This window comes from Zootoca vivipara, chromosome 3 (assembly GCF_965207765.1).
Source record: "Zootoca vivipara chromosome 3, rZooViv2.hap1.1, whole genome shotgun sequence".
Lineage (NCBI taxonomy): Eukaryota > Metazoa > Chordata > Lepidosauria > Squamata > Lacertidae > Zootoca > Zootoca vivipara.
Genome location: NC_142586.1, coordinates 89,661,123 through 89,687,226, shown reverse-complemented (window position 1 = coordinate 89,687,226; position 26,104 = coordinate 89,661,123). Strand labels below are relative to the sequence as shown.

At 42.4% G+C, this 26,104-nt stretch overlaps 1 protein-coding gene across 1 annotated transcript; it reads left to right on the top strand.

Annotated features, from left to right (window-relative positions):
• Nucleotides 1-3,508: 3,508 nt before the first annotated feature.
• On the top strand, nucleotides 3,509-25,465 carry FBXO28 (F-box protein 28). The gene is made up of 5 exons (XM_035111421.3): nucleotides 3,509-3,765; nucleotides 16,334-16,443; nucleotides 18,964-19,102; nucleotides 19,525-19,720; nucleotides 23,213-25,465. Exons 1-5 carry the CDS (start codon nucleotides 3,538-3,540, stop codon nucleotides 23,605-23,607), a joined length of 1,068 nt encoding a protein of 355 aa, XP_034967312.1. The 5' UTR covers nucleotides 3,509-3,537; the 3' UTR covers nucleotides 23,608-25,465.
• Nucleotides 25,466-26,104: the final 639 nt, after the last annotated feature.

The following is a 26,104-nucleotide window of genomic DNA, read 5'->3' as shown; positions in this document are numbered from 1 at the left end:
CACCTATTTATTCTTTTATTCCTGTTTATTCATTGCCGTCTGTTTATTCATAAACAACCTGTACAAACACTGTTTTTGTTTCTCACATGGGTTTTGAGCCACAAGTCATCTGAACTGGCACATACTGTATCTGTAATTCTATTGAGTCCACTTTAGTCTTCAAGTCTTTTGTGGGGTTAATGCAGCAATCCTATGAATGCTTATTTAGGAGAAAGCTCATTGAAGCTTAATTCTGAGTAACTATCCTAAGGCTTGCCCTGCACATGGTTTTCAGTGGAGCAATCCTATACAGTACTTATAACATCAGAAGGTAAGTTTGATGCAGTTAAGTGGGAATAAAAGTGAAGTTCAACTTTTTGTTCTTGGTCCATCTTACATACTGAGACTCAGTCAGTTTGTGATTTAAATGAGCATTCGGGGGCATGTTGACTCAGGAGGAAGTGCCACTGTATTCAGTAGAGCTTACTCCCAAGTAAGTATGCATAGGAAGAGGAGAGGAATCTCTTTCATGTCATGGTCCATATTCCCTCTGGGAAAACTGGTTGGGAGTGACAAAGGAGGCAGAATGAGGTTGAGGAGAAGCTGGAGACACAGAAGGGAAATCAGGGTTGACTCCATCTTATCTATTTAGGTTGGCCAAGTTTTGCTGTCAGGGCACCTGTGCCTATTACACCTATAATAGTGTCTAGGGAAGCTTAGAGCCCCAAATGTGTGGCAGTGGGCATCGGGCAGTAGAGAAGCAGAGAAGCAGGAATCATAGATTTATAGAAAAGGGAACACAAGGGTCATGTAGTCCAACCCTCTGCAATGCAGGAATTTCACTCAATGTGGGGCTCAAACCCACAAGCCTGAGATTAAAAGTCTCATGCTCTACAGTCTGAGCTCTCGCTCAACCCAAGCTTGTTTAGCTCCTGGTCCAACTGTAATACTGTCGGGGCGGGTATTATTTTTGTTTGTTATTATGGCATGCATTTTTGTGTTTTCATATTACAAACTGCTCTGTGATCTTTGGATGAAGGGCGGCAAATAATAATAATAATAATAATAATAATAATAATAATAATAATAATGCAATGTGGAGGCTCAGCACAAGGACCTGGATTTGAATCTTGCCTCAACCCCCCCCCCCTCAAGAGAAAACCTTGTGGGAGGGGGAGATGTGCTTTCCTCTGTTCCCCTCCTTTCCTCTCTGCCTCACATATTTACAGTATAGTCTGAGATTCTTTCAGCTCCAATCCTATGCTGAGGTGTTAAATTTAAGGCCTTATGCCAGGAGCACATGACATTGCCTTGCACCCTATCAGGTTGTTGGGATACTTAGCTCAATATTGCCTCTATCGGGCTTTGCCAACATGGTGCCCACCATGTCCTGCCAGGGTGCCTGCCAATCTTCCCTTCATCCCCTGTTCAGAAGTCAAACTCTTTAAGTTGGAGGAAGCTGCCCAAGTTTCTCTCTTTACTAGGGTATTTTCTCAGTGGGGCTAGTTCACAGCCCTCGTTTCCAAGTGAGCAGTGCTTTTTTTTCTAAAAAAAATGTTTAGGGGTTCTCTCATTTTGGGATGCGGGTGGCGCTGTGGGTTAAACCACATAGCCTAGGGCTTGCCGATCAGAAGGTCTGCAGTTCGAATCCCCGCGACGGGGTGAGTTCCTGTTGCTCAGTCCCTGCTCCTGCCAACCTAGCAGTTTGAAAGCACATCAAAGTGCAAGTAGATAAATAGGTACCACTCTGGTGGGAAGGTAAACGGCGTTTTCGTGCACTGCTCTGGTTCGCCAGAAGCGGCTTAGTCATGCTGGCCACATGACCTGGAAGCTGTACGCCGGCTCCCTTGGCCAATAACGCGAGATGAGCACCGCAACCCCAGAGTCGGTCACGACTGGACCTAATGGTCAGGGGTCCCTTTACCTTTACCTTAATTTTCCTACTCATATTGAAATACAGTACTGCCGCTCAATGAGGCCAAACTTAGATTATTACAGTCATACCTCGGTTTAAGTACGCCTCGGTTTGAGTATTTTCAGTTTAAGTACTCCACGGACCCATCTGGAACGGATTAATCCACAGGCCCGGCTCTAGGGGTAGTCTCGGTGGCGCAGGGCGCCAGGCCGGTAGGAGGGCGCCGCGCGGAAGCCGTGCTGCGCACTGCGGCCGCCCACCAGGGAGGGGGCACCGGAGCGATCTCCGCGCCACGGCGCCAGGGCACCCGACCAGCTTGAGACAGCCCTGTTAATCCACTTTCCATTACTTTCAATGGGAAAGTTTGCTTCAGATTAAGTACGCTTCAGTTTAAGTACTCCACAGACCATCTGGAACGGATTAATCCACTTTCCATTACTTTCGATGGGAAAGTTCGCTTCAGGTGAAGTACGCTTCAGGTTAAGTACAGACTTCCGGAACCAATTGTGCTTGTAAACTGAGGTACCACTGTATTGTATTTCAATATTTTGCTAGACGCTGCCCAGAGCATAGCTGCCAAGTCTCCCTCTGAAAAATGCGGGATCAGCAGCAGCGTGGCACCGGAAGTCACTTCTATGCATGTCTGGACATGCGTAGAAGCAACTTCCGGTGCTGCTCTGCCTGATTTTTGGTGCCCAGGCATGGGCGGAGCGGCACTTCTACATGCGTAGAAGCGACTTCTGGTGCCGCGCTACCCATGTCTGGGCACCGGAAATCGGGCGGCACCAGCACCCAAAATGGAGCCTCCCTGGCAGGTAGGAAATCTGGGAGATTTACGGGATTTTTTCCAATCCGGGCTGCCAGCGGGAAACGGATTAAAATATGGGGGGTTTCCCGCAAAAAACGGGAGACTTAGCTATGGCCCAGAGTTGGCTGGGGAAACCCAGCCAGATGGGCGGGGTATAAATTATTATTATTATTATTATTATTATTATTATTATTATTATATTCACAAAATGTTTAGGGTATGCGTACTCCTGCATCCCCCCAGAAAAAGAAGGACTGGCTAAGCCCATGGTCACTCACATGCATGTGTGAACCACACCAACCCCTAAACATTATTGGGGGGGGTATACCTCTACAATGATGTTTTGCTGCTGAACGCAGGACTTGGGGTTGCTTATTATGGCTATTTATAGGGGTTGGTGTGGTTCACACATGCATGAGTTTTCAGGGAGAAGTGGTGTGTATGTGTGTGTGGCCATCTGTCATGGGTGCTTTAGCTGAGATTCTTGCACTGTAGGGGGGTTGGACTAGATGACCCTCGGGCACCCCTTCCAACTCTTCAGTTCTCTGTTTCTTTGACTCCAAGACAGCGGGAGGCCGGCCCTGCCGAGCAGCAGGATCCCTCAGAAGAGGACGAGAAAGAAAGAAAGAAAGAAAGAAAGAAAGAAAGAAAGAAAGAAAGAAAGAAAGAAAGAAAGAAAGAAAGAAAGAAAGAAAGCGGGAGGACCCCGCCGAGAACCTCTGAGAGACACTAAAGGGAAGCGGCCTCTTTAAAGCGCCCTGCCGGCGAAGGAGGCGGGGACGTCGCCACAGGAAGTGCCCCCTCCCGGAGCCGAGGAAGGGGAATAGGCCCCAAGATGGCGGTGGTGGCGGCGGCCGAGCGGCTCCTGTCGGAGGGGGAAGGAGGCGCCATGGACTCGGCGCGGCTCTCGCCGCCGCCTCTGCCCCAGCCCCGCGGCGGCGGCGGGGAAGCGCAGCCCCTCGAGCAGCTCCCGCAGAGCAACACGCTGGTGGGGCTGCCCATCGTGGCCATCGAGGGCATCCTCGGCTTCCTGTCTTACGACGAGACCAGCCAGCTCCGCCTGGTGAGGGGCCGCGTCGTGGGGGGAGAGGGAGGCGCGGTGGGGGGGGGAGGAAGAAGCGACACCTCGGACCCCTGCCTTGGCCGGGCGGGATTTGGGGGCGCGACACTTCGCATCCGTTCCCTTTGCCGTTTTTCTCTCACCCCCCTCCCCCCCTCCGGATTGGCAAGCGTTTCCACTTGGTTTTTTGAATCGGTTCAGGGATCCCCCCCTCAGCCCAACTCCACGCCTCCTTCCCCGGCTTATCCCTTTCCCCACTTGATTTGGAGGAGAGAAGGGAAAAACCCGGCGTGGTCGCACTGGATGACCTCTGGATTCCCTTTCCTTTTGAAGTCCTTTCTCTCCACCCTTCCTGCCCACCTTTAAGGAATAGCCCGCTCTTTTTTTGAGGGGGGGGGGAGGGAGGGAAAGGGATCCATCCAGAGGTTTAACGGGGGAGGACTAAGGATGATGGCCGCAGGTTGCAGCCCCTTTGCGGCAGAGCTCTATTCGCCTGCTGCGCCTTTTTCGGGAAAGATTGGGAATCGGTGGTACGACACTGGGGAGTGAAGGTCTCCGTAAATCTGTTCATATTCAACATTCACCCTCCTTACCCACCCGCTTCCTTGTATTTTGACTTTTTTCCCCTTGACAGCGTTTCCATTGCAGACCATCTCTTTATATAGCATGGGCGATGGGACTCTTCGGATAAGGTTCATCGTGTAGAGTTAATTTCATCTACCACGCAAAGAGGCTGCGGTAGATGCTTTGGGCCTGTGTATCATTTCTATAGTGCTTTCTAGTGAATGGAATGCTTTTCTTTCTTTCTTTTGGTAATTATTTAATGTATCTCATTGTAATTCCATAGCGTTGGGGGCAAGTGCACCCTGTTAGGAGCTATTCTCAGAAGATCTCAAGTTCATCTAAACACAGAAAATACATGTGGCAATAGTCATATGGGAGGGTGGGAATTTGTGAAATACGAAGAGTATCTACTGCATCTGTTTTAGTTCTGCCCTGGTAAAGGCACAATTTGGATGCATTCAGTAGCTTTAGAATTTCAGTATCATAAAGCAGATGTTTAAAAATCTAAGGCTTATATTCTCCCTATACTAGTTCCTAGCTGTGGAATGAAAGCTTTGCTATTGTCAGACTTTCTCAATATTAAAAAATCTTAAAACATTATTGGAAAAAATACCTCTAAATTGATGTTTTGTTGCTCTTTTATCTGAATAAAAGGTCCATGTTTTGATATAGTTGACACCAGTGCCCAATTTTAATTTTTAATTTTAATGGATGCCCATGTACTGTATGTGCCTGTAAATGCAGTCTCTGTAGGTTTCTCTGAAAGAATATGGTTTTTTCTCCACAGCAGTACAATCCTTTGTGTATTTACTTGGAAGTAAATTGCATATTCATCAGTGCAGCTTTCCCCCAGGTAATGTGCAATTGCGTAGGATTGCAATCTAAGGCACTCAACCTTGGGAGTAAGCCCTATTGAATTCAGTTGAATTCCTTCAGAGTAGATATGCATAGGACTACAAGACAGCTTTATGAGATGAACAGTGTCATTGACTGCTTAAAGGAGAGCTTATTTTGATTCCTGATGCTTGATATATTTGACACTTTTTGAAAATAAATATGACTATGTACAGAATTCTGTTTGCTTTATTTCTCTTGTTGGTATGTGCAACCTATGTCAAGGCAGTAAGCAAAATAACTAACTTGTAAAGCTGTGGAAAAGCTTTGACAGGTTTTTCCACCTTTCAGTTTTCATTTTCTATTACCTCTTCATCAAACAGCATTACAGCCTTTTTTGGGGGGGGGGGGGGATTAGATAGATGTGTGTAATACCATGACAAACATCTTTGGTTAGAACAGGCATAGGCAAACTCGGCCCTCCAGATGTTTTGGGACTACAACTCCCATGATCCCCAGCTAACGGGACCAGTGGTCAGGGATGATGGGAATTGTAGTCCCAAAACATCTGGAGGGCCGAGTTTGCCTATGCCTGGGTTAGAACACTGAATTAGAAGGGGAAATGTGCATTATTGCTTTTGCCTCATATTCCTCTGATCTTGGAGGGTGGTTGCCATCTAACATGCAGCCCAGTTTTACAGATAAGTGTTAAGAAGCTAGTCTCATTCTGTTCATCGGACTGTACTCGCAGGTAAGTGAGTTTAGAATGGCATTCTTAATTTATCTTAATTAGAATTGGTGTAGCTGAGATTCCTTGCTAAACAGAAGCTGCTACCAGTGCTTTTTTCTGGGAGTACGCATACCCCTAAACATTTTGTGAATCTAAGTTTGGCCTCATTGAGGGGCAGTATTTCAATATGAGTAGGGAAATGAGAGTACCCCCAAACATATTTGTTAGAAAAAAAAGCCCTGGGTACTACAAAGGACAGTTGCGTTGGCCACTTCATCACTGTGCTATGTAAAACTAGCTTGGGTTAAATATTAAAGCATTCTAAGAAAGTAACAGTGGATTTCTAGTTGATATTGTGAAGCAAAAACCAAACCCTCTCTTTTTATCAGCTGATGTGTTTATGTAGGCATCAAACTGATGTAGCTAAGCAGCCAAACATTCTATCTGCTTCACAGTGCATAGCAATTGACGGGAAAGATCCAAGTAAGATTCCTTCCTGCTTCAGTGGCTTGAAGAGTGGATTTAATCATATACAGTTAATGGTATTCATGGTATATAATGCAAATCTGATAAACCTGTACTAGCTGTCTAAAAGGTTCAGTATCCTACAGTTTCCCAACTTGTTTCCTTTTCCAGTACAGTGGTACCTTGGTTCTCAAACTTGATCCTTTCCAGGAGTCTGTTTGACTCCCGAAACCATTCAAAAAGCAAGGCGCGACTTCCAGTTGGCTGCAGGAGCTTCCTGCACTCAGCAGAAGCTGCGTTGGATGTTTGGCTTCCGAAAAATGTTCACAAACTGGAACACTTTCGGGTTTGCGGCGTTTGGGAGCCGATTTGTTCGACAACTAAGCCATTTGCAAACCAAGGTACCACTGTACTTGTCCCATTTGTTTGCTGGGGCAGACATAGCCCTATGCCGTGTTCCCATAGTGCAGCTTGGGAGCACCTTGTGCAGTTTACTCCTCTCTGTCTAGTAGAAGTGGCAAAAACAGTTGTACATGGGCTTAGTGACGTGCTTATATTTATATGAGTGTTTTTGAAGCACTGTGTCCCTCCAGTGCAAGGGGGAATTGATTATTTGAAGGATATGTATAAGAATAACTAAGCTGCCCTGCTCAGAAGTGAGGGAGATGGAAGGGACAGTCTTAGGTTTTCTTCTAGGTGCCTTGGGCTCATGCAGCACAAAACCCTACTGCCTTATGTGCAACTTGATTTTTCTGTTGGCCATGACGCTCTACCCACTCAGCAGTATTTTGCCCAAAGAGTTCAGACCATGCTCTTAGTTACAAAGATTGAACGGAGATAATCATATTGGGCTCCCAACTTCTATCACAGTTAAGATAATCCTCCTATCATGTAACAATTCTCCATCTGGTGATTCTGAAACATATGCAGATGTGAGGAATTATTGACAGAGCAAGTTGAACAGAAAAAAATAAGCAACTAAACAAGCAAATATCTAGTTTTTGGGAAAGTGTTCTACTACCAATTTCAGGCAGCTTCTCAACAGACAAATGAATATATGGTAGAACATGAGCAGTAGTTCTTATGTGTTTTCCCTGTTCCAATTTTAACCTTAATATTAACAATATGTGCAACCCTAGGCTTATGAAACAGGTGATGAGTACAAAGAAGCAGAATGGAAAATTACTAAACTTCTGATCCCAGCCACCCCTTTCCCATATATAAAAATGCACCTTGAAAATATTGGAGTATTTGTATGTGTTTAAGATGCCTTGTTTAATTGCACTGTTGTGTTCTTTCGCTTTATAGTTGTTTGCTGATACCCATCGTGCACAAGGTGCTTTCAGTTTGTGGGATTTGAGCAACAACCTCCATGGCACACTGAAGGTGTTCAGTGTACTGGTACGCACACTGGAAACCATGGCAATTGATTCTAGGTTGTTATTCATTTGTGAACCCCAGGACTGCTCTGGAAGAGCAAAGGAGAGAAACTGGGGGATGGGTGGGTAATTCCAGGCACCATATTCTGTTCAGTAGCTTCAACTAAGATAATGGAAGCAGAGGCGAACATGAATTTGACACTGTTTGGCACCATGTTTACATCCTGTGCTGATCAATATGCAGCTGACTCTTGACTCTTATCTGCTCACCCCAGCCATGCCGAGGTATTTTTAAGCTGGTGCTTGGAGGCTGTCAAAGAATGGATGAGAAAGAACAAGCTTTAGCTTGTTCCAGACAAGATGGAAGTCAGATCTCATATTAGTTCTCCATGCACTTGTCTCATTAAGACTGGGCTACTGTAATGCGCCTTTGAAGACAGTTTAGAACAGGCATCCCCAAACTTTGGCCCTCCAGATGTTTTGGACTACAATTCCTATCTTCCCCGACCACTGGTCCTGTTAGCTAGGGATCATGGGAGTTGTAGGCCAAAACATCTGGAGGGCCGCAGTTTGGGGATGCCTGGTTTAGAAACTTTGAACTAGTACAGAATGTGATTGCCTGGTTCTTGGCAGGGGCCAAAAATCTGGAGGTGTTCTCCAAATATTGTGTCAGTTGCAATGATTATCAGTGAGTCTCCAGGCCAAATTCAAAGTGCTGGCTATTAGCTTTGAAGCACTGAATGACTTGGTATCTGCATTTGATTGGGAATATGAATGAGGGTAGTTAACTGGGTTGTGCATAAGCTATTATTTTATACTGATGTTTATTGTTGCTATTTCTTAGAAAAGGTTTTTGTGTAATGGATTTGTACTTTGAAATATTGTATGCTGCTCTGTGGAGTCCTTTTTCAAAGAGCAGAGTATAAATCCATTAAATAAATAACTATAAATAAAAGCCTGCTAGTTTAGAGTAACAGGGATTAATACATTGTTTCAGTGTACATGCTCAAAACTCTTCTGTTTGATAGCATCCAGATGGCATCAACTTGATGATGCTTCTTGTTACTGATTTTCAGATATTTATGCTTACTATACTTCCCAGCACAGTGAAGTATCCTGATCCGAAGGAATGCATGGGGGCAGGGGCTGCATCTCTGAAGCCCTTCAGAAAGATTTAAATACCACTGCAGGAGGCACTGAAACCAGCTCCTGCAGGGATCTTCGTACATTTTAAAAGAAAAGTCAAGGCTGTGAGTTACTCAGCACTTGCAAAGAATTGTAGGAAAGCTCTAGAATCTAGCTTACCTAACATTCTAACCTAAGGATTCTTTTAAAAAAAAAACTCCCCAGGCCAGTTTTTGTTGCTTATGGTTGCAAAGATGTGTTTGAAAGTGTGGATAAATCTTGGCTAAGCAGCAGAAGCCAAAAGGATCATTGGAGGTGATTCTCAGGAGTCTGGTGCTGAGTCTTCAGTGCCTTGCAAAGCTTCTTTCCACCATTTGCCTCAAGTGACTAGCGGAAGCAGAATAAACAATTCTGCGAAATATAAGAGATCATACAGACTTGCATAATATATACAGGTTGTGGAATTCATTACCTCGGCCTGTAATTTAGATTCTCCACCTCCTGCTCCTGCAGTGTAACACCACTAACTATCCTAACAAAGATATGAGAAACCAAACTAGTTTAAAATGCAGTGTGGATGAGCTTCCTGCACCTGTACACAGCCCCTTCACACAAACGGGGAAACGAACCAGAAAGCTGTAGATAATCGTAGATTCCCATTATGTGCAAACCTTAATGGCTTCAAAGTAAGCCAGGATTTGTGGCTGGCAGAACTCCAGTTGTCTGGGGTGGGTAGCGATTGCTCATAACCAGTGGCACTCAAATGGAAGGGAGCACCTGCATAGACACTACTGAAGTTGTACACGGAGCTGGCCAAGTTGCTTGCTGGTTTGCTGTACGGTTCCCGAGAGCTGCTGCCTTGGCTTGTCACTAAGCCAACAGTCTAGTTTAGCGTCTTCTGTGCCCGTGAAGAGTGTTCAGAGGAGGTCAGTGGAGCATAAGGATTATATCCAGAAATACTTGGAAGGTGAAAGTAAGGGCCTCATGGTGCAAAACAAGCCAATTGAATGGACTTCGAAAGACAAAAAGAAGTGCAGGTAGTGGAACAAGAGTTCTCCGTGTCTCAACCATCTTTGGAAGTTGACTGTTGTACTTTGAACAGCCAAACCTTCCAGACAAAAGGCACATTGCACCGAATGCTAGAGTGGCCTTTGAGATTAAAAGTATGCTCACATACCAGGGTGGTATTCTAAATATGGCAGTGAATCCAGGGCTACCTGGAGACTGCGTTCAGGTGTTCATGAAATAGTATTCGCCATGAAGAATAGACATCCATAATTCTCTGTTTCTTGAGGTTATAGGATCTGCTGGCCGCTATTTTTCAGCTTTATACTAGCTAGTGAAGAGTACAATCTTTTCCCCACTCTCAATACCACAGTTGACCAATGCTTATGTGTGCCGGTTGTTAGTCATGCTCTCTGTTCTTGTGCACAGGGCTTTTCCAGAAAATTTCTCAAGTCTCCCAGCACATCTTCCACTCAGACCTATCAAAGTGTGTGGCTTCTGTCTACTAGCTGTGATGGCTTTGCTCTGCCTCCACACTTGAAGGCAGCAATGCTTCTGAATACTGGTTTCTGGAAACCACAGGAAGACAGAGCGCACTTATGTGTGAATCATGCTTGTTGGTTTCCCACCGGTATCTAGTGGGTCACTGTGTGAACAGGATAATGGATTATAGCTGGGCCATTGGCCTGTCCCAGCCCAGGCTCTTGTGTTCTTAGATGTTCTTCTGACTTCCACTTAGTACAGGCAACACCCAATTTGCACGGGGATTGCAGTCCAGGTCATTGCACGTCATGGTGGAGAGTTCATAAGCCTGTGCTGCCCTCTTCTGCCCCCTTTTCTGGCCACTTTTGTGTCACAATTGATTGTCTTTAGTAGAGGACAGCTCTGTTCTTGAGAGCTTTTTCTGGGGTGGAGAGGGAGATCACAATCTTGTTCTCTTTTAAACTGGTTTTCTTTTCTCTTTTTCTCTTAACAGTCCCCCCTTATAAAAACTTGGCTAAACCTATTTTTGGGGGATGCTTCTCTCTGGCACTAATAAGACACTCACTCTCTTTTTCACAGCTTTGCTTGTTTTTTAGGTTTGTTGACTGACATTTCCAAACATAGCAAGTTGGGCCTTTTTGAGATAGTAGTGTCAGTTGGATATTAGATAGGAATATCATGTTTGTTCTCTCAAAAGTAGTCATTCATGCAGCAGGGACTGGAGATAGGAAGGCAGTGGAACAAGAAGGGGTTTTGTCTTAAACTTGATGTGGGGGTAGACTTTGGAAACACTTGACATCACTTGATTCAACCTCTCTCAAAATGATAGCAGTGCCATACTGTGCTTGTACAACTATAGACTTGGATTTGGGGAATTAGCTTTATTGTAATTTAAACATCTAAAACCATTAGATATTGTGCAAAAATCTTCAGTGAACTAGACCAGACCCTCCTCGTAGGCTTACCATCTGATCAGAGACATACAAGGTTATGTTTTAATTGTTTTGACTTTTGTAAAGGAATTTGTTGCAACTCTATTTTATATTTCATTTTAAAGTGCATGTGTTTTTGTTTTGTTTTATGAGCCACTTAGAGAACTCCTGTTATAGAACAGCTGTATAAATGGAGAGGCAGTAATTAAGTAAGCAATCAAGTGAAACCGGAGCAAAGGGAAGGAAGGTAAATGAGGAAGAGTCAATGGAGAGGGGGAAGTGAAAAGATTTCTTAAATGTAAGGAATGGAGGAAGAGAATTGGGTAGCATAATGGTATAAAAAGATTCCAAGGCTATTTAAACCATTTATATACCACTTAACTACATTTGTTCTCTAAACTGCATTATTCTTCTGTGTCTGATCAAAGGTCTGCCTAGATCGACATTCTGCCTTCAGCATTCAGTTGGTCATTACCCTGTGGAAGCCTATCCCAACAAATGTAATTGGAAGCATACTACCATTTAGCTTCCATTTTCAAGCTATTATAATCAGTATCTATCCTTGATTGATTCTGTCCTTCTTTAAAAGTTCCCTTTGCCGGTGCCATCATAACATTCTGTGGTGCTTAACTCCATAAGTTCATTAGGTGAATTGCTTTCTTTGACTGAAACGTATTGTCAAAGAGTGTGTGGGCCACTTCACATGTTTGATGAAGTAGGGTGTAACTTACGAAAATTCATACTGCAATGAATTGGTTGTTCCTGCCTTAACAAATTACATATTCTGCTGTTCTAGGATTAATAGGGAACATGATCCTATTACTCTGGTTATTTTGATAGACCCTGTGTAGTTTTCCTAGTTCTGGAATACCTTTTCTGTGATGCAGCTGCATATAATAATTCAAGTATGTGTGCATCACATTTCACATAGAAGTGTCATTAACATTTTTGCTGTTTTATATTCAGTACCTAATCAGGATGCGGGTGGCGCTGTGGGTTAAACCACAGAGCCTAGGGCTTGCCAATCAGAAGGTCGGTGGTTCAAATTCCCGCGACAGGGTGAGCTCCCGTTGCTTGGTCTTTGTTCTTGCCAACCTAGCAGTTCAAAAGCACGTCAAAGTGCAAGTAGATAAATAGGTACCGCTCCAGCGGGAAGGTAAACGGCGTTTCCATGCGCTGCTCTGGTTCGCCAAAAGCTGCTTAGTCATGCTGGCCACATGACCTGGAAGCTGTACGCCGGCTCCCTCAGCCAATAACGCGAGATGAGCACCACAACCCCAGAGTCTGTTACGACTGGACCTAATGGTCAGGGGTCCCTTTACCTTTACTTTACCTTTCCTAATAGTTTCTGACATTGGCTTTGACTCCTTGCACCTCCATTGCAGCATTCTGAACTGGCATCTTTTGTGAGACGTGCTATGGCCCCAAAATATTCTGTGTAGCTTTAGTAGGGGCACTTTTCAGGGATCCCCTGATTTCATACTACCAGTATGTGTGTTTTTTCTCAGTAATAATATTAGGCTGAAAAATTTAAGTAACCTCCACAAATGCTGTTAAAATATATCCTTTTGTTTTAGTAGTTTGATCTTGAATATACTAAAGAGTGAACTTGAATCTTAACTATGAATTTTGCTCCCCTGCTGCCCAAACATCCAAAATTACATGTCTAAGCCGAGTAGATAAATTGGTACCACTGCGGCGGGAAGGTAAATGGTGTTTCCATGCACTCTGGCACTCGTCATGGTGTCCTATTGCACCAGAAGCGGTTTAGTCCTGCTGGCCACATGGCCCAGAAAAGCTGTCTGTGGACAAACGCCGGCTCCCTTGGCCTGAAGTGAGATGAGTGCTGTACCCTATAGAGAAGTTTGTCTGGACTTAACCGTCCAGGGGTCTTTTACCTTTTTACCTTTTACTGTACATGAGTCGCACCCACCATTTTGTCATTCGAGTTGGGATACAGCCTTTTGGAGATCCTTTGTTGCGTAGGATTTAACTCCCTGAATATGTGGGTGTCAGTCTGCAAACGTAGCTGCCCCTTTATTCATCCCTACACATATTGCTTATGTGTGGAATTCTATAGCATTAGTGAACAGAATCGGTTTTGTTTCTGTGTTCCCAGGTAGATTTTGACTGAGGTTGTAGTATTCTGCTTTGCCACTAGGTGTCAGGGTACGCATATCATTTTCTAATGTGTCTATCAAGGAACTCTACTTAAAGTTAGTGGGTGGAGAAGATTCACATTAAATTATGACATGGGCAGTGCTGGGTTTTCCCTCTCTTTTGCTTTTGTGTATGCTGCGGCAACATTGGAAAGTATTTCTGATTCATGGATGTCAAACCACATTTGTAGAAGCTAATACAGTACAGTTGTTTTAGAGATGCTAACCCAGGGCAGATGGGAACATGCCAAGCATTTATACATGTCACAAACTGTATGTTTTCTAGGCACCTAGGTGCTGTATGAACCCAGTATTTTTCCAACACGCAAAGCATTAGTACATCAAGTCGTTCATTTGGCTTGTAATCTACTTTCAGTCTCTTTTATGGCGGGGAAAGCTTAGAGTGGCATGCTACAATTTTAACTGGAGATTCCAAGATCAGAGATTTTACAGTATGAATTAAGAAATTCCCCTGATTTGTACAGTACGTTACATTGGCACATAACATTATAAACTTCTTGTACTTGAGTATAAATTTCAGAGAAAGATGCTGTAACTGTTTTCAAGGTCATATTGTTAGGCCCTAGTTTCAGGTAAAAAAAGAGAAGTTTCTTCTTTTGCTGAAATGTAGATGAAAATAAAGTCTGGAGTGCAGAGCAGCCTTTTAAACCAAACACTCCAAGAGTTCACATTCTTTCCGTGTTATCTTTCAGAACCTTGCTTCTAAGATGGAAGTTACCCGGCCAGTAATAAGTAATAATAAATAACTTCCTTCAGCAACCTGTTTGATAACACAACTATGAACATATTTTGGGTTTTACTGCATTTTTTTGTTTGTGCTACAAAACTGCACAAAGAAAGATGGGCTAGAAGTATTTTTAATAATATATATATATTGCTTCTGATTATAACTCTTACTTGGTGTCTCTTTGGAAGGCCAGGTCAATCTGTGTTAGACTTCATAATATTTATTTTTTAAATTTATATCCTGCCCTTAATCCAAAGATCTCAGAGTGGTTCACAAAATCTCATTTTAAATGTCTGAGAGAGGAGAGCCAAATGACTTTGGTCTTCTCTCTCTCCTTTGATGGTTGCTTCTTGTTTTCTCCTGTCTTCCTCAAGATCTCTCCTGAATTTTTCTGGTATGGTTGTGTATTTTCAGCTTTTCTTTGGGATAAACAGAACCTGTTTCTTCAGTCTTGCCTCATGTGTATGGTGTTTATAAACCTTTAGTCATCTCTGCTTTCTTCATAAACGCCTCCAGTTTCTCTGCATTCTTCTTAAAATGTAAAAGAAAACAAAGCTTCAGCTGCCACCCTACTGCACACCCAGTAGGTGTGTTGTTCAGTTTGCATCACTGAAAGCTTAGAAATAGTTTTTGGGCAAGCAACTCCAGTGTTCAGAGAGGAAGCCGACTGTGTCCTTTGCCAATGGCCAAAGGAACAAGGATGGTTGCCCCCCCCCTCCATGGCAGTGGGCAAACTGGCCTGGCCCTTGTCATTGACCAAAGAAGGAACATCTAAAGAAAATATACCTTCCTGTCTCCTTCTTGCCAGCCAGAACTGTGTCTGCTCCAACTGATGGTTGTCTTGGGAGTGCAGAATAAAGTGAAAGAGGACACTGGCCTTTGTCACCAGCTGGGCTGCCAGGTACCTGGCCATCTCTGTTCAGGCAAGAACAGTGAAGGAAGGTCACTGTGACACCGCTGAATAGAAATGCCAGATTGATTGATTGCTTATTTATTTATTTATTATACTCCACCAATCTGGCTGGGTTTCCCTAGCCACTCTGGGTGGCTCCCAACCAAATACTAAAAACACAATACAGCATTAAACACTAAAAACTTCCTTAAGCAGGGCTGCCTTCAGATGTCTTTTAAAAGTAGGATAGTTCTTTATTTCCTTGACATCTGATGGGAGGGTGTTCCACAGGGCGGGTGCCACTACCAAGAAGGCCCTCTGCCTGGTTCTCTGTAACCTCACTTCTCGCAGTGAGGGAACCGCCAGAAGGCCCCTGGAGCTGGACCTCAGTGTCCGGGCAGAACAGTGGGGGTGGAGACGCTTCTTTAGGTATACTGGGCCAAGGCCGTTTAGGGCTTTAAAGGTCAGCACCAACACTTTGAATTGTGCTCAGAAATGTACTGGGAGCCAGTGGTGGTCTCTCAGGACCGGTGTTATATAGTCACGGCGGCCACTCCCAGTCACCAGTCTAGCTGCCGCATTCTGGATTAATTGCAGTTTCTGAGTCACCTTGAAAGGTAGCCCCACGTAGAGCGTGTTGCAGTAGTCCAAGCGGGAGATAACTAGAGCATGCACCACTCTGGCGAGACAGTCTACTCACAGCAGTAGCAGCAGCAGCTACTTGCACCTTTACAACTTGCTACCTTGTTCTGGCATTGTTTTTGATCTTTTGCCGTTCTCTTTTCCCTCCACACCTTTTCCTTTTGTGTGACTTACCTTTTAGTCTGTAAACCTGAGCATGTGCCTCAGCTTCTTTTTGATTAATTATGAGCTCCTTCGGCAGATGAAAGAGTGGAATAAACATATAATAAATGGAATTGAAGTGAATGTTAAAATTTTAAAAGAATCCATTTAAGAAGAGTGTTATGCCACTTAAGAATTCATTCATGCACCAGAAAGCATGGAAATTTTCTTAAGACTTCAACATCCACACCATGTGAGTGAGCAGTAAACATGTTCTGGAGTTGGAGCTTTGGAACAAATGATTTGGAAAGGGCAAAGTGACGGTTTTGTTATCTTTTGAAGTGGCCCCATTTCAAATTGTGCTGTGTAGCTTGTGGCACTTAAGACAAGCTGGTTAATCATAAAAGGGGGTCACAGCTTATTAACTAGTAAAGAAGACACCTTGAGTTTTGTTTTTCTATTTTCAATGTAGGTTTGTAAGCGAATGGACTTGGTCTGCCAGAGAATGCTGAATCAGGGATTTCTGAAAGTGGAAAGATACCACAACTTGTGCCAGAAACAGGTTAAAGCACAGCTCCCAAGGTATGTGCTTACCACAAGGTCAGAAGTAATACTCCTTAAAAATCTGTATTTGCAAGAAGATTATATAAGGAAAGCTGCTTTGCAACCGGTTGTGAAACAAATATTTAAAGAATATATCCTCCTTGTGCCTGATGGATTTGTGACAGTAATAAAGTTTCTGCATTTAGCATGAAGAATGAGCTAGCAGTCCTCTTTGTGCACCTTAGCACTGCACAGGGCAACCTGTACCTGGAATGATTTTCTGTTTGGGTTGACTTTTCCCCTCTGCTTGGGCCTAGGCTCTCATTTTGCTTGAGTGTCACTACCTGTCTTGCCTTTGGAGAAGACACACACCATCAGTGATAATAATACTGTAAGCCATCTTTCACCATCCTGGGACCCCTCCAGATGTTTTGAAGTATAATTACCTGACCCTTGGCTGTACTGGCGAAGACTGGGAGTTGTAGTCAAAACATCTCGCGGGCATCGTGTTGGTTACCCCTGCTGTAGGTCAGTGGGATTAGAAATTGCATGGCACACACTGGAATAGGATAGTGAGTTTTGTTTGCATATACCAACTGGCCACTGAAGGGTGTGTGTGTGTGTGTGTGTGTGTGTGTGTGTGTAAAATTTAAAAATAGAGAGCAGGGCTACATACATACACTGTGCATTCTTTTCCTTCACCAGTGTTTGTACCAAATTCTCTAGGGTATGACGTAGGGAAGTGTGTGTGTGTTCACACTGGCAGCCCCTCACTCATAAGATGCCGTTTTAAAATTCCCTTACCTTTAGGAGGTGCAGGAGGGTTCTGTTTGTTTAGGGTTGGGGGGGAATTGAAAAGACCCTGTATAGAAGACGCTGCCTTCCACCTCGCTTTATATCCTGGTTTATGTACAGTACTTAATGCAGGTTATCATTCTGTATGCTGGTTTTTTGGCTTCTCAGCACTGCCGGAGGTAGAACTGATTTTAAACGGAGCCACTTACAGAGAAATGTTGAAGCGCTAGCTTCTCAAATGTACAACTAGAGGCCCTTCTATGGAAGCCACTGCCATTTAAGGTCAAGGAAATCAGCTCCCAAGTTCAGTGTTTCCTGAATGGTAACACCTTCTATATGGTACTCTCTCTCCCCAGGAAAACTCCAGCTCAACTCCCATAGCATTCAAAAAGCTGGTTAAAATCTCTTGTTTTGCAGGGCTCTCAGGTTGGTAAACAACTTTGAGTTCTTTACTGTCTTATCTCTGTGCTTTATTCTAATATGCATTGATAGGCATATGTCAATAATGCTTTGATGGTGTTTCCTGCTTGGCAGGGGGTTGGACTGGATGGCCCTTGTGGTCTCTTCCAACTCTATGATTCTAATACATTATCTTCATATGCAGTGTCTAGCATTTGTTTACTACATTTGTTTAACACAATGGGCCTTGAGGGTCCCATTTGGGATCAGAAAGTTAGAACTGTGGAGAACCTCTAGTCGGTGGGCCTAATTAGGTGTGCCAAGCCTCCCCCTTTGACCTGCAAGGCTATTTTAGCCAAGCCACATCCAACTGCCCTACACACGACATCACATATTACTGTAAAACATGGCTGAGTTGAACATGTCTTTTGCCAGCACCCACAAAGTATTGTGCATGGGACTTCCCAAGTTCAGCTGATCAGTCAGCGCTTTGTGGGCTGTGCCCTTACCTGTGCCTTTTGATTTCAAGCCATGTGGGCAAAAATGGGCCTCATAATGCCAGGCCATGGATCGCCCAACTGTCAAATTTGGCTTGGAGAGGGAAGTAACAATCAAATCCTAACCCATCCCTGGGCTATAACATAGGTCTGACATGGGAGGCCGGAGGGACATTGCTGCTGCCGTGAGTGCTGGAAGGAAGACTGCTCCCTGCCACAAGGTCCATTTCCACATGGCAAAGAGGGTGGGGCTCAGATTCACCCTGAACAGCTAAAAGAAGCCTCTGTGAGTCTGAGCCCGTCCCCTAGGACAGATGGAAATAGGCTTTGCAGCAGGGACTGTGTGGAAAAAAGAGAGTGATTAAATTAGCAACAGCTTCTAGTATCTTCGCATTAGGTGCTGAACTGATAACATAAGCAATGTCACCTGTATCCAGTTCTTATGCTATAGTGTGAAATATCAAACTGCTGTTGGAATTCTTCTTGGAATAATGCATGTTTGGCTATGGTGGTGAGCAAAGGAAGGCTATGAGCTATGTTCTAGCAATGCGTTTTCCCCATGTAATTATTTTTAAAGTACTCCACCTACTTTTCAAGGAAACTCAAGGCTCTTTAGTTTCACCTGTGTCTGAAAACTACTTGGAAAATAATACGATAATTGTTGGATCTATATTAAAGCAGATTGAGTCATAAACATGATTATTTTGAATTAGAATAGAAAAAATGGAATGGCTTCTTAAAGCACACATCATTTCTGGTGACAGAATCTTGTAACCATAAGGATCAAAACTTCCAAACTATATTGCACCACCTGTCCTGCAGATCTCTGCAGTGTTTATTACTGACTGTCTTGGATGTGTCTTTGTAGACGGGAATCGGAACGGAGAAATCACTCGCTAGCTCGCCATGCAGATATTCTTGCTGCTGTAGAAACAAGGCTGTCCCTGCTAAATATGACCTTCATGAAGTATGTGGATTCTAACCTCTGCTGCTTTATACCTGGGAAGGTAAAGTCCAAAAGATGGCTGCATTAAAGTGTGATGGAATAAGTTGTTAGGGCTAAACTTTGTTTTGAGGAGCCACTGATGGAAGTCCAGAACCTTCTGTAGGCTTATCTCAGATGATTCTTATCTAAATGCTGTTCCTTTGTTATAACAGATTGCCTTAACAACTTATTAGGGCTTTGATCATATGGTATGTAAATGTACTAGCTGAAACCATTTATAAAACATTGATTAAAATGTGAATTTCATTGCTTGTAAATAAAACTGTAAATGACTCAAAAGTTGTTCTCAAGGTAATTTCAAGTACCTTTCAATTACTTTTAAAATAGTTTTAAAAGTCACTGTGGAAAATAGACATTATTAAAGCATATGCTACTCTTAGCTTTTGCCAGTCGCCATGTCTCAACTTTTCTCATTTGTTTTAGGTGATTGATGAAATTTATCGTGTGTTAAGGTATGTAAACTCTACCAAAGCTCCTCAGAGAGCCCACGAAGTCCTTCAGGAGTTAAGGGACATTTCATCGATGGCAATGGAATATTTTGATGAGAAGATTGTTCCAATTCTAAAAAGAAAATTGCCTGGATCAGATGTATCGGGACGGCTTATAGCGGCAGCTCCAGGTACCTCATGTATGCTCTGAGTCTTTGTACATTATGCAGCCAGTGGGAAGCTATAGTACTTCCACTTTCTTGTGACTTTTGTCTCCTCTGAATGTTATCATTAAAAAAGGGTGTTACATTACTATATTAAAACAGGACATAATGTTTTAAAATAGAAACTATTTGAAGGATCCAGAGAACAAGTGAGATTCATTCTGCTTGTGGAAAGTGTGCTTCCAGCTCCTGTGCATGGAAGGGGGAAGGATGATAATTTTTCCCACCCCCAACTCTATATTCCCCACAAATCTGCTCTGTTTCCTTTGGAATTGGGTGGGAAGTGGTTTGCAGCAGCTGCAAGGGAGTGTAGGTGGAGATCTGCCCCCCACTGTGCCCAGTTTCGTTCCCAGGACTCCCCACAGGATTGAAGGCCCTTCTGTGAACAGAGGTGTCCTTTGGAGCCAATCCAATGGCTTCTAAGAGGAAGAAACTTCATTCTTTGGTTATCTTGCTTATATTAATGTCTTTTGCACTACTGAAAGTAACTTCATATTGATGTATGCACGGCTGGAAGCACCAGATTGGTTCTGCCAGTAATCTGCACCACTGTATCCTCACTGCCATCATGTCTCATCCCCATTCCATATCAGTAAGTGTGTTTATATGTGTTGGAAGTAGAGATGTAAAATTTCCAGAAATTCTGAAGCTCGGAAAAAAACCGTCCCCCCCCCGAAAAAAACAGAAATTTTCTGAAAAATTGAAAAAAATGCTACATTCGCACTTATTTTTTCTTTTCCAGATTGAAAGTCATTCTGTTACTTTAGAAACATAAAATATAACTATGGACAATTTTAATGGGCATAAAATTATCACAACTAGCATATTAAAAATATAGTGTATCCAAACAATTAATACAAATATAATTTACTTTAAAAATAATATTTATTTGTATTTGTAACAAATGGAGCAACAAACTCCACAAAACAATTTTTAAAAATCCAGCAGTAACCCTAACCTTTTAAAATTAAGTACAGTATATACTTCCAGGCCCTTTTTGTTGCTCTATATTTTCTTCCAGTGCTTTGAGGCCTAGTGAAGAGGAACAGAACCAACACATGCATGCAAAAACAAAACTGAACCCTTTTTCTTTTCTGGTGACAACAGCACCTCCTAAAGGAAGAAATGTATCTTGTTCTTGCATTGGAGAGTTCAGTTTGTAACCTAGGACTTGCTTGTCCTCACAGAAATTAGAATAATCTGATACCATACATATTTTTTAGAAATGATTTATAAAATATTTGAACCCCTTATCTTAAAATATTTTATTCATCATGTTAAAATATTCCATAATCTATTTTTTTATTTTTCCAATTTTTCGGAAAAAAACACAAAAAAGACTCCAGGAAACCCCCCCCCCCCAATTTTTCTGGGTTTTTTCCGGGCCTTCACATCTCTAGTTGGAAGCTGCCCAGAGTGGCTGGGGCAACCCAGCCAGATGGGTTGGGGGTGTGATGATGATGATGATGATTACCACAACCTAATCTTTCCTTAACGTTGCATTAGGAAAAGCAGCACAGTGACCTAAATTATGATGGTAACTTACACTTTTTGATTTGGTGGGTGGAACATAGCTTTCCTGCTCTCCCTTAATGATAGGTTGATACTCCTACAGTCAGAAATTTTATCACTTTCTAGACGCCACAGAATCCTGTCCTGGTGTGATCGTACGATTAGGCAGGTGGTGGTAATTATTTCTTGTGTGCTAATTTTCTCCCTTAAAGTAAAAGCTCTAGTGCAGTGTAATGTCTTGTCAAGCTCTGTTTTTTGCTAGTAGTAATAATAATAAATTTATTATTTGTGCCCCGCCCATCCAGCTGCCCAGCCACTCTGGGCGGCTTCCAACAAGGATTAAAATACGTTAAAATGTTACACACTAAAAACTTCCCTAAAAAGGGCTGCCTTCAGATGTTTTCTAAATGTCAGAAAGTTGTTTATCTCTTTGACATCTGATGGGAGGGCGTTCCACAGGACGGGCGCCACTACTGAGAAGGCCCTCTGCCATTATTCCAGTTTATTACTGGGAATTCCAGCTTTGCAATAGAAGCCTTTAGCTCTCATCCTCTTTAGGCTTGGATTTGGGGTTGATAATAGAATCTAATTACTGAACAATGTGTAAAATTAATATACACAGTGCTTTTTTCTGGGGGTGCTTAAGAGTATGCAGTACTGGTACACCTCCCCCCCCCTTAAAAGTGTGGCACTACTGTAACAACTTCATGGTGAGTACCAGCACCTTTTTTTCTATAAAAAAGCACTGAATATACAATACAGTAGCCTTCCCAGTATATAGTAGCAACAAAACATAATACAGTACATCAATAATTACAATAGAAAAGTGTAGTGTAAATTAATAACATTTTTTTTAACCAACATGATTCTTACCAAACTAGAGCTGTTTAAATTCTTTAAAGTCTTAGGATAGCCTCACTCACTCTGTACCTGTTCAAAGTCCCTTTTATTAACCAAATCACAAATATTTTTCACGTAAAATGCTAGGAGATTTTTAGCTATCAAAATAGATATTGGATATAAATCAACTTGGCTTTGCTTCCTCTATATCCTTCCTTCCTTCCGTTCTATATACGATATCCTACAGTCTTCTATTTTGTATACAACTTTGGCCAGTAAAACTAAACTGGAATCCTAAAACAAAGCAGTGTTTACTTTTTGCCCAAATAATTCACTCTTTATACTTAGTCAACTTTTAGAGGGCAGCAACCGTATCTCAATTTGCAGCACTAAATTTTATTTTGCTTATTTTGGATATAGGGAGGTCTGGAAGCATGAGGTTAGATAGTCAGTAGGGACAGGGAAATGTAGCAGTGGTAGTAGTGTAGGCTGCATGTAGTTCATTAAAGTTCTTTAGAATGTTATTCAGGTACTTTACTGGAAACAATTACTGCAAGGCTTGGGTAACATTTAATGACATAACCATATTGCTGGGGGCTGATTATGTGGGTCCTGATTACTGAAGTGACTGTTTCCCATGAATGCTGATTTCATAAGTGAGACCCATGCAACCAACATCTGTTAACACAGCTTGCTTTTTTTTACAGTGAGGAGCTCCTCCAATAGTTGGGCTAAAATGTAAAAGGCTTCAAACATACATTGAATAATATTTAAGGGCAGAATATACAGTTGGTAACGTGACGTTGAAACAATATTTAAGGGGTGTGCTCACTTGAAGGGCAACCTGTTCTGCTGGCTGCAACCCAGAGTAGGAGTGTCTCTAAACAGCAATTTCCACTTTACCTGTTAAGCAGGAGTGTAAAAATCTGTGAATATGCTCATCTTGCACATACATTAAATTTTGTTTATATGCTGGGAAATAGTTATAGATTTGCTTGTTCACATTCACTTTGCAAACCTTGATGCTCTGTTTTGAAGGTATAAGACTGAGTGCAAGTCAAAATCTGAAATGAGACTGGGGGAAAATGTAAATTTCTCTTCCTGCAGTTCCAGGTCCTTCTGCAGCCTTAACAACAATGCAGCTCTTCTCCAAACAAAACCCATCGAGGCAGGAGGTCACCAAACTCCAGCAGCAAGTTAAAACCAATGGTGCAGGTGTGACTGTGCTAAGGCGTGAAATTTCGGAGCTTCGCACCAAAGTGCAAGAGCAACAGAAGCAACTGCAAGATCAAGATCAGAAACTGCTTGAGCAAACCCAGATCATAGGTGAGCAGAATGCCCGATTGGCTGAGCTCGAACGTAAACTGCGAGAGGTTATGGAAAGCGCAGTGGGAAATTCCTCAGGGTCAGCACCAAACGAGGAGACTCCTAGGAAAAGGAAGAAGGCTGTTGAATCCATAGGTGCGCTTAGGAAGTCTAAACGCCTTCGAAATAATAAATAACTATGGAATAAATGACACCTCCAGGAGGATGTACTGCTTTAGTAGCCCAAGCAGGTTGTCTGGTCTGGATACCGCTATTCAGAGCATGGTGTCATTTAGGCTGCTGGTTCTTCAGAACACCATAGACTTGAACAACTTTCTCTCATTGCTGAGATGTTTCTTCCCAAACCTGCCCTGCTTCTGTTTGAGTGGGCCTACGGCACAGAATCATTATAACTTGCCATAGATTTGTACTAACCAGACCTGCTCTATCACGTTCTGAAAAGTTAATTTTCCTTTTCTGTGCAAATGACTATTAAAGTGAAACTTATATTTATGCATCTGTTCCTGTAAATGAGTATACTAAATAAACCCAGGCTTAATTGGCTAGAAGATAAAAAGTGGATAAACAGCAGATGTTCTCTTCACTTGAAAGAACCACTTTTTGAAAATCTTGTGGGGTTTTTTGGGGGGGTGGGGAGGTTGACTTTTTTGTTGCAAGTGACCAGGTTTAGAATGTCTGAAAAGTAGCTTATAAATGTGGGAGTCGACATAACAAGTAAATATGACTTCTGAAGCTTACAGTATTGGCTATATATATTTTTGTAAAACTTAACAGGCAGGGGACTTCAGTTTAGATTTCACAAATGCATACCCTCCTCCTAAGCATTTGGAGCCATATTTTTATCTTTGCATGGAGAGACGCATGCATTGCTTAGTCCGCTTGGTAAAGCATTTGCCTGGAGTTGCAATTAAATCGTTGGCCTCTGTCACCTTTTGTACAGCAATTTCTTGGTTCCTTAACCATGACTTTGCATTTGCTTTCAGCACAGCTGTTTCTTTTCTTGCGAGGTCATTTTATCTTACTTTTGTCAAGAGTATATAAGCCAGGCTATTTTGCTGCTTCTGCTTGCCTATAGATAGCAGGTACTCTTTTCTCTAAAGGAGAACTTCAAAGGTTGATTCCTTTAGCCTGTGAGTTTCTGATTATACACTACTGATACTGATTCAGCGGTTCAAAGACTCTTAAACATTGGATAAAAGCGATTTGTTCTTAGTATTACACAGGCTTCCTAAGGCATGGTTCAAATTCTAAAAAGTTTATGTTGAGAGAAAGACCTTACTGTTACATTGAAATAACTGTCTAATACTGTGTTCCTTATCATAAAGAGTAAATTGATTTCAGACAAAAAAAAGCTTTAATTTCTTTTGCACTCCTTCCATTTTGAATTTGTAACTGGAAATGCATGTCTTGCACTGTACAGTCTGGATTTGTCACTTTTAACAGCCTCAAAGTTGTAATGTACAGTGAATTTCTCCCCGGTTGTATTTTTTTTTTAAGCATCCAACAAATAATGTTGTCCATGGTTTTTAATTTGCTGTTACCAAACGATGTAGCTGTTGCTCGACTGTTACATTTTTCTCTTAATCTGCTGTTGCTGAATGGACATATTTTCACAAGACTGAATTTGAAACGAGAATAGAAAATTGAATTCGAGTGGAAGTTCAAAAGGCCACTCGTAACTTAGACATTTCGCTGAAGTACCTCGGTTTAAAATGGAAGCTGCTTATTCATTTTCATTTGTCAAGTTAAAGATAAAACACAAAGCTTTCCTAAAGACTGTTCTGGGCTTTTTCTTAAATGTTAATCAAAGTCCATTAATTCATAATTTGGAGTAGATCCCCCCATAAAACAATATATTACAAATTGATGTCAAGAGTTTGGAGTTTTAATTTTTTAATTATATTGTTTTTGCTATCTTAAGGCCTTTTTACTGTTTGTGTCCCCGTCCCCCCCTTTAAATGGGAGCAGACTCTTGTGTCTTAGCAGTGGGCATATATTCAACTGTCTCAAGGATAATATATGAATTTTAAAACATTCATTTGAAAGTTTCTTATTTTTGAGGAGCTCTGTTGTACAACGTCAGAGTGATTGATCATTAGAAATAACTACTGCAGATGCATTCCAGAGTGGGAACACAAATGGTAGTCTTCTCAGCAATTACTGTGCAGTGCATTTAATTTCTTTCAATATCCAATCCAATATCCTTGGTTTGCAATGCCTGAGAAGTAGGATAAATGGGATTCTCCACACCTGTCTGTGTAGAACCACATAAGTATATAGCACAGTTTATTATGACATAAACACTGCAATCTGCCTATCTACATGCTAGGCCCTCAACCAAGTATTTTCAGAGTAACACCCTATTAATGAGCATAGCTGCCAAGTTTTCCCTTTTCTCGCGAGGAAGCCTATTCAGCATAAGGGAAAATCCCTTTAAAAAAGGGATAACTTGGCAGCTATGTTAATGAGCTACCAGGGAGGTGTGTGCCGCTTTCTTGTGGCTGAATCCTACACAAACATCTTCAAGAAACAATCACAATTGTGAAAGTGGTTCATTCCCATGATTATGGCATGGGAAGGAACTTCTGTCATTTGTTTGACCCACATTGGTCCTCTTTACAGATGTTACTGAAAGACCATCATGTCAGAAACGCCCCATATTCCTCCAGAAAC

Bases quoted from the DNA above. Each gene is read 5' to 3' on its own strand.
- FBXO28 (XM_035111421.3), top strand. From the start codon at position 3,538: ATGGCGGTGGTGGCGGCGGCCGAGCGGCTCCTGTCGGAGGGGGAAGGA. The intron at 3,766-16,333 runs GTGAGGGGCCGC...TTTTCAATGTAG, and splicing joins AGACCAGCCAGCTCCGCCTG to GTTTGTAAGCGAATGGACTT. The intron at 19,721-23,212 runs GTACCTCATGTA...CTCTTCCTGCAG, and splicing joins GCTTATAGCGGCAGCTCCAG to TTCCAGGTCCTTCTGCAGCC.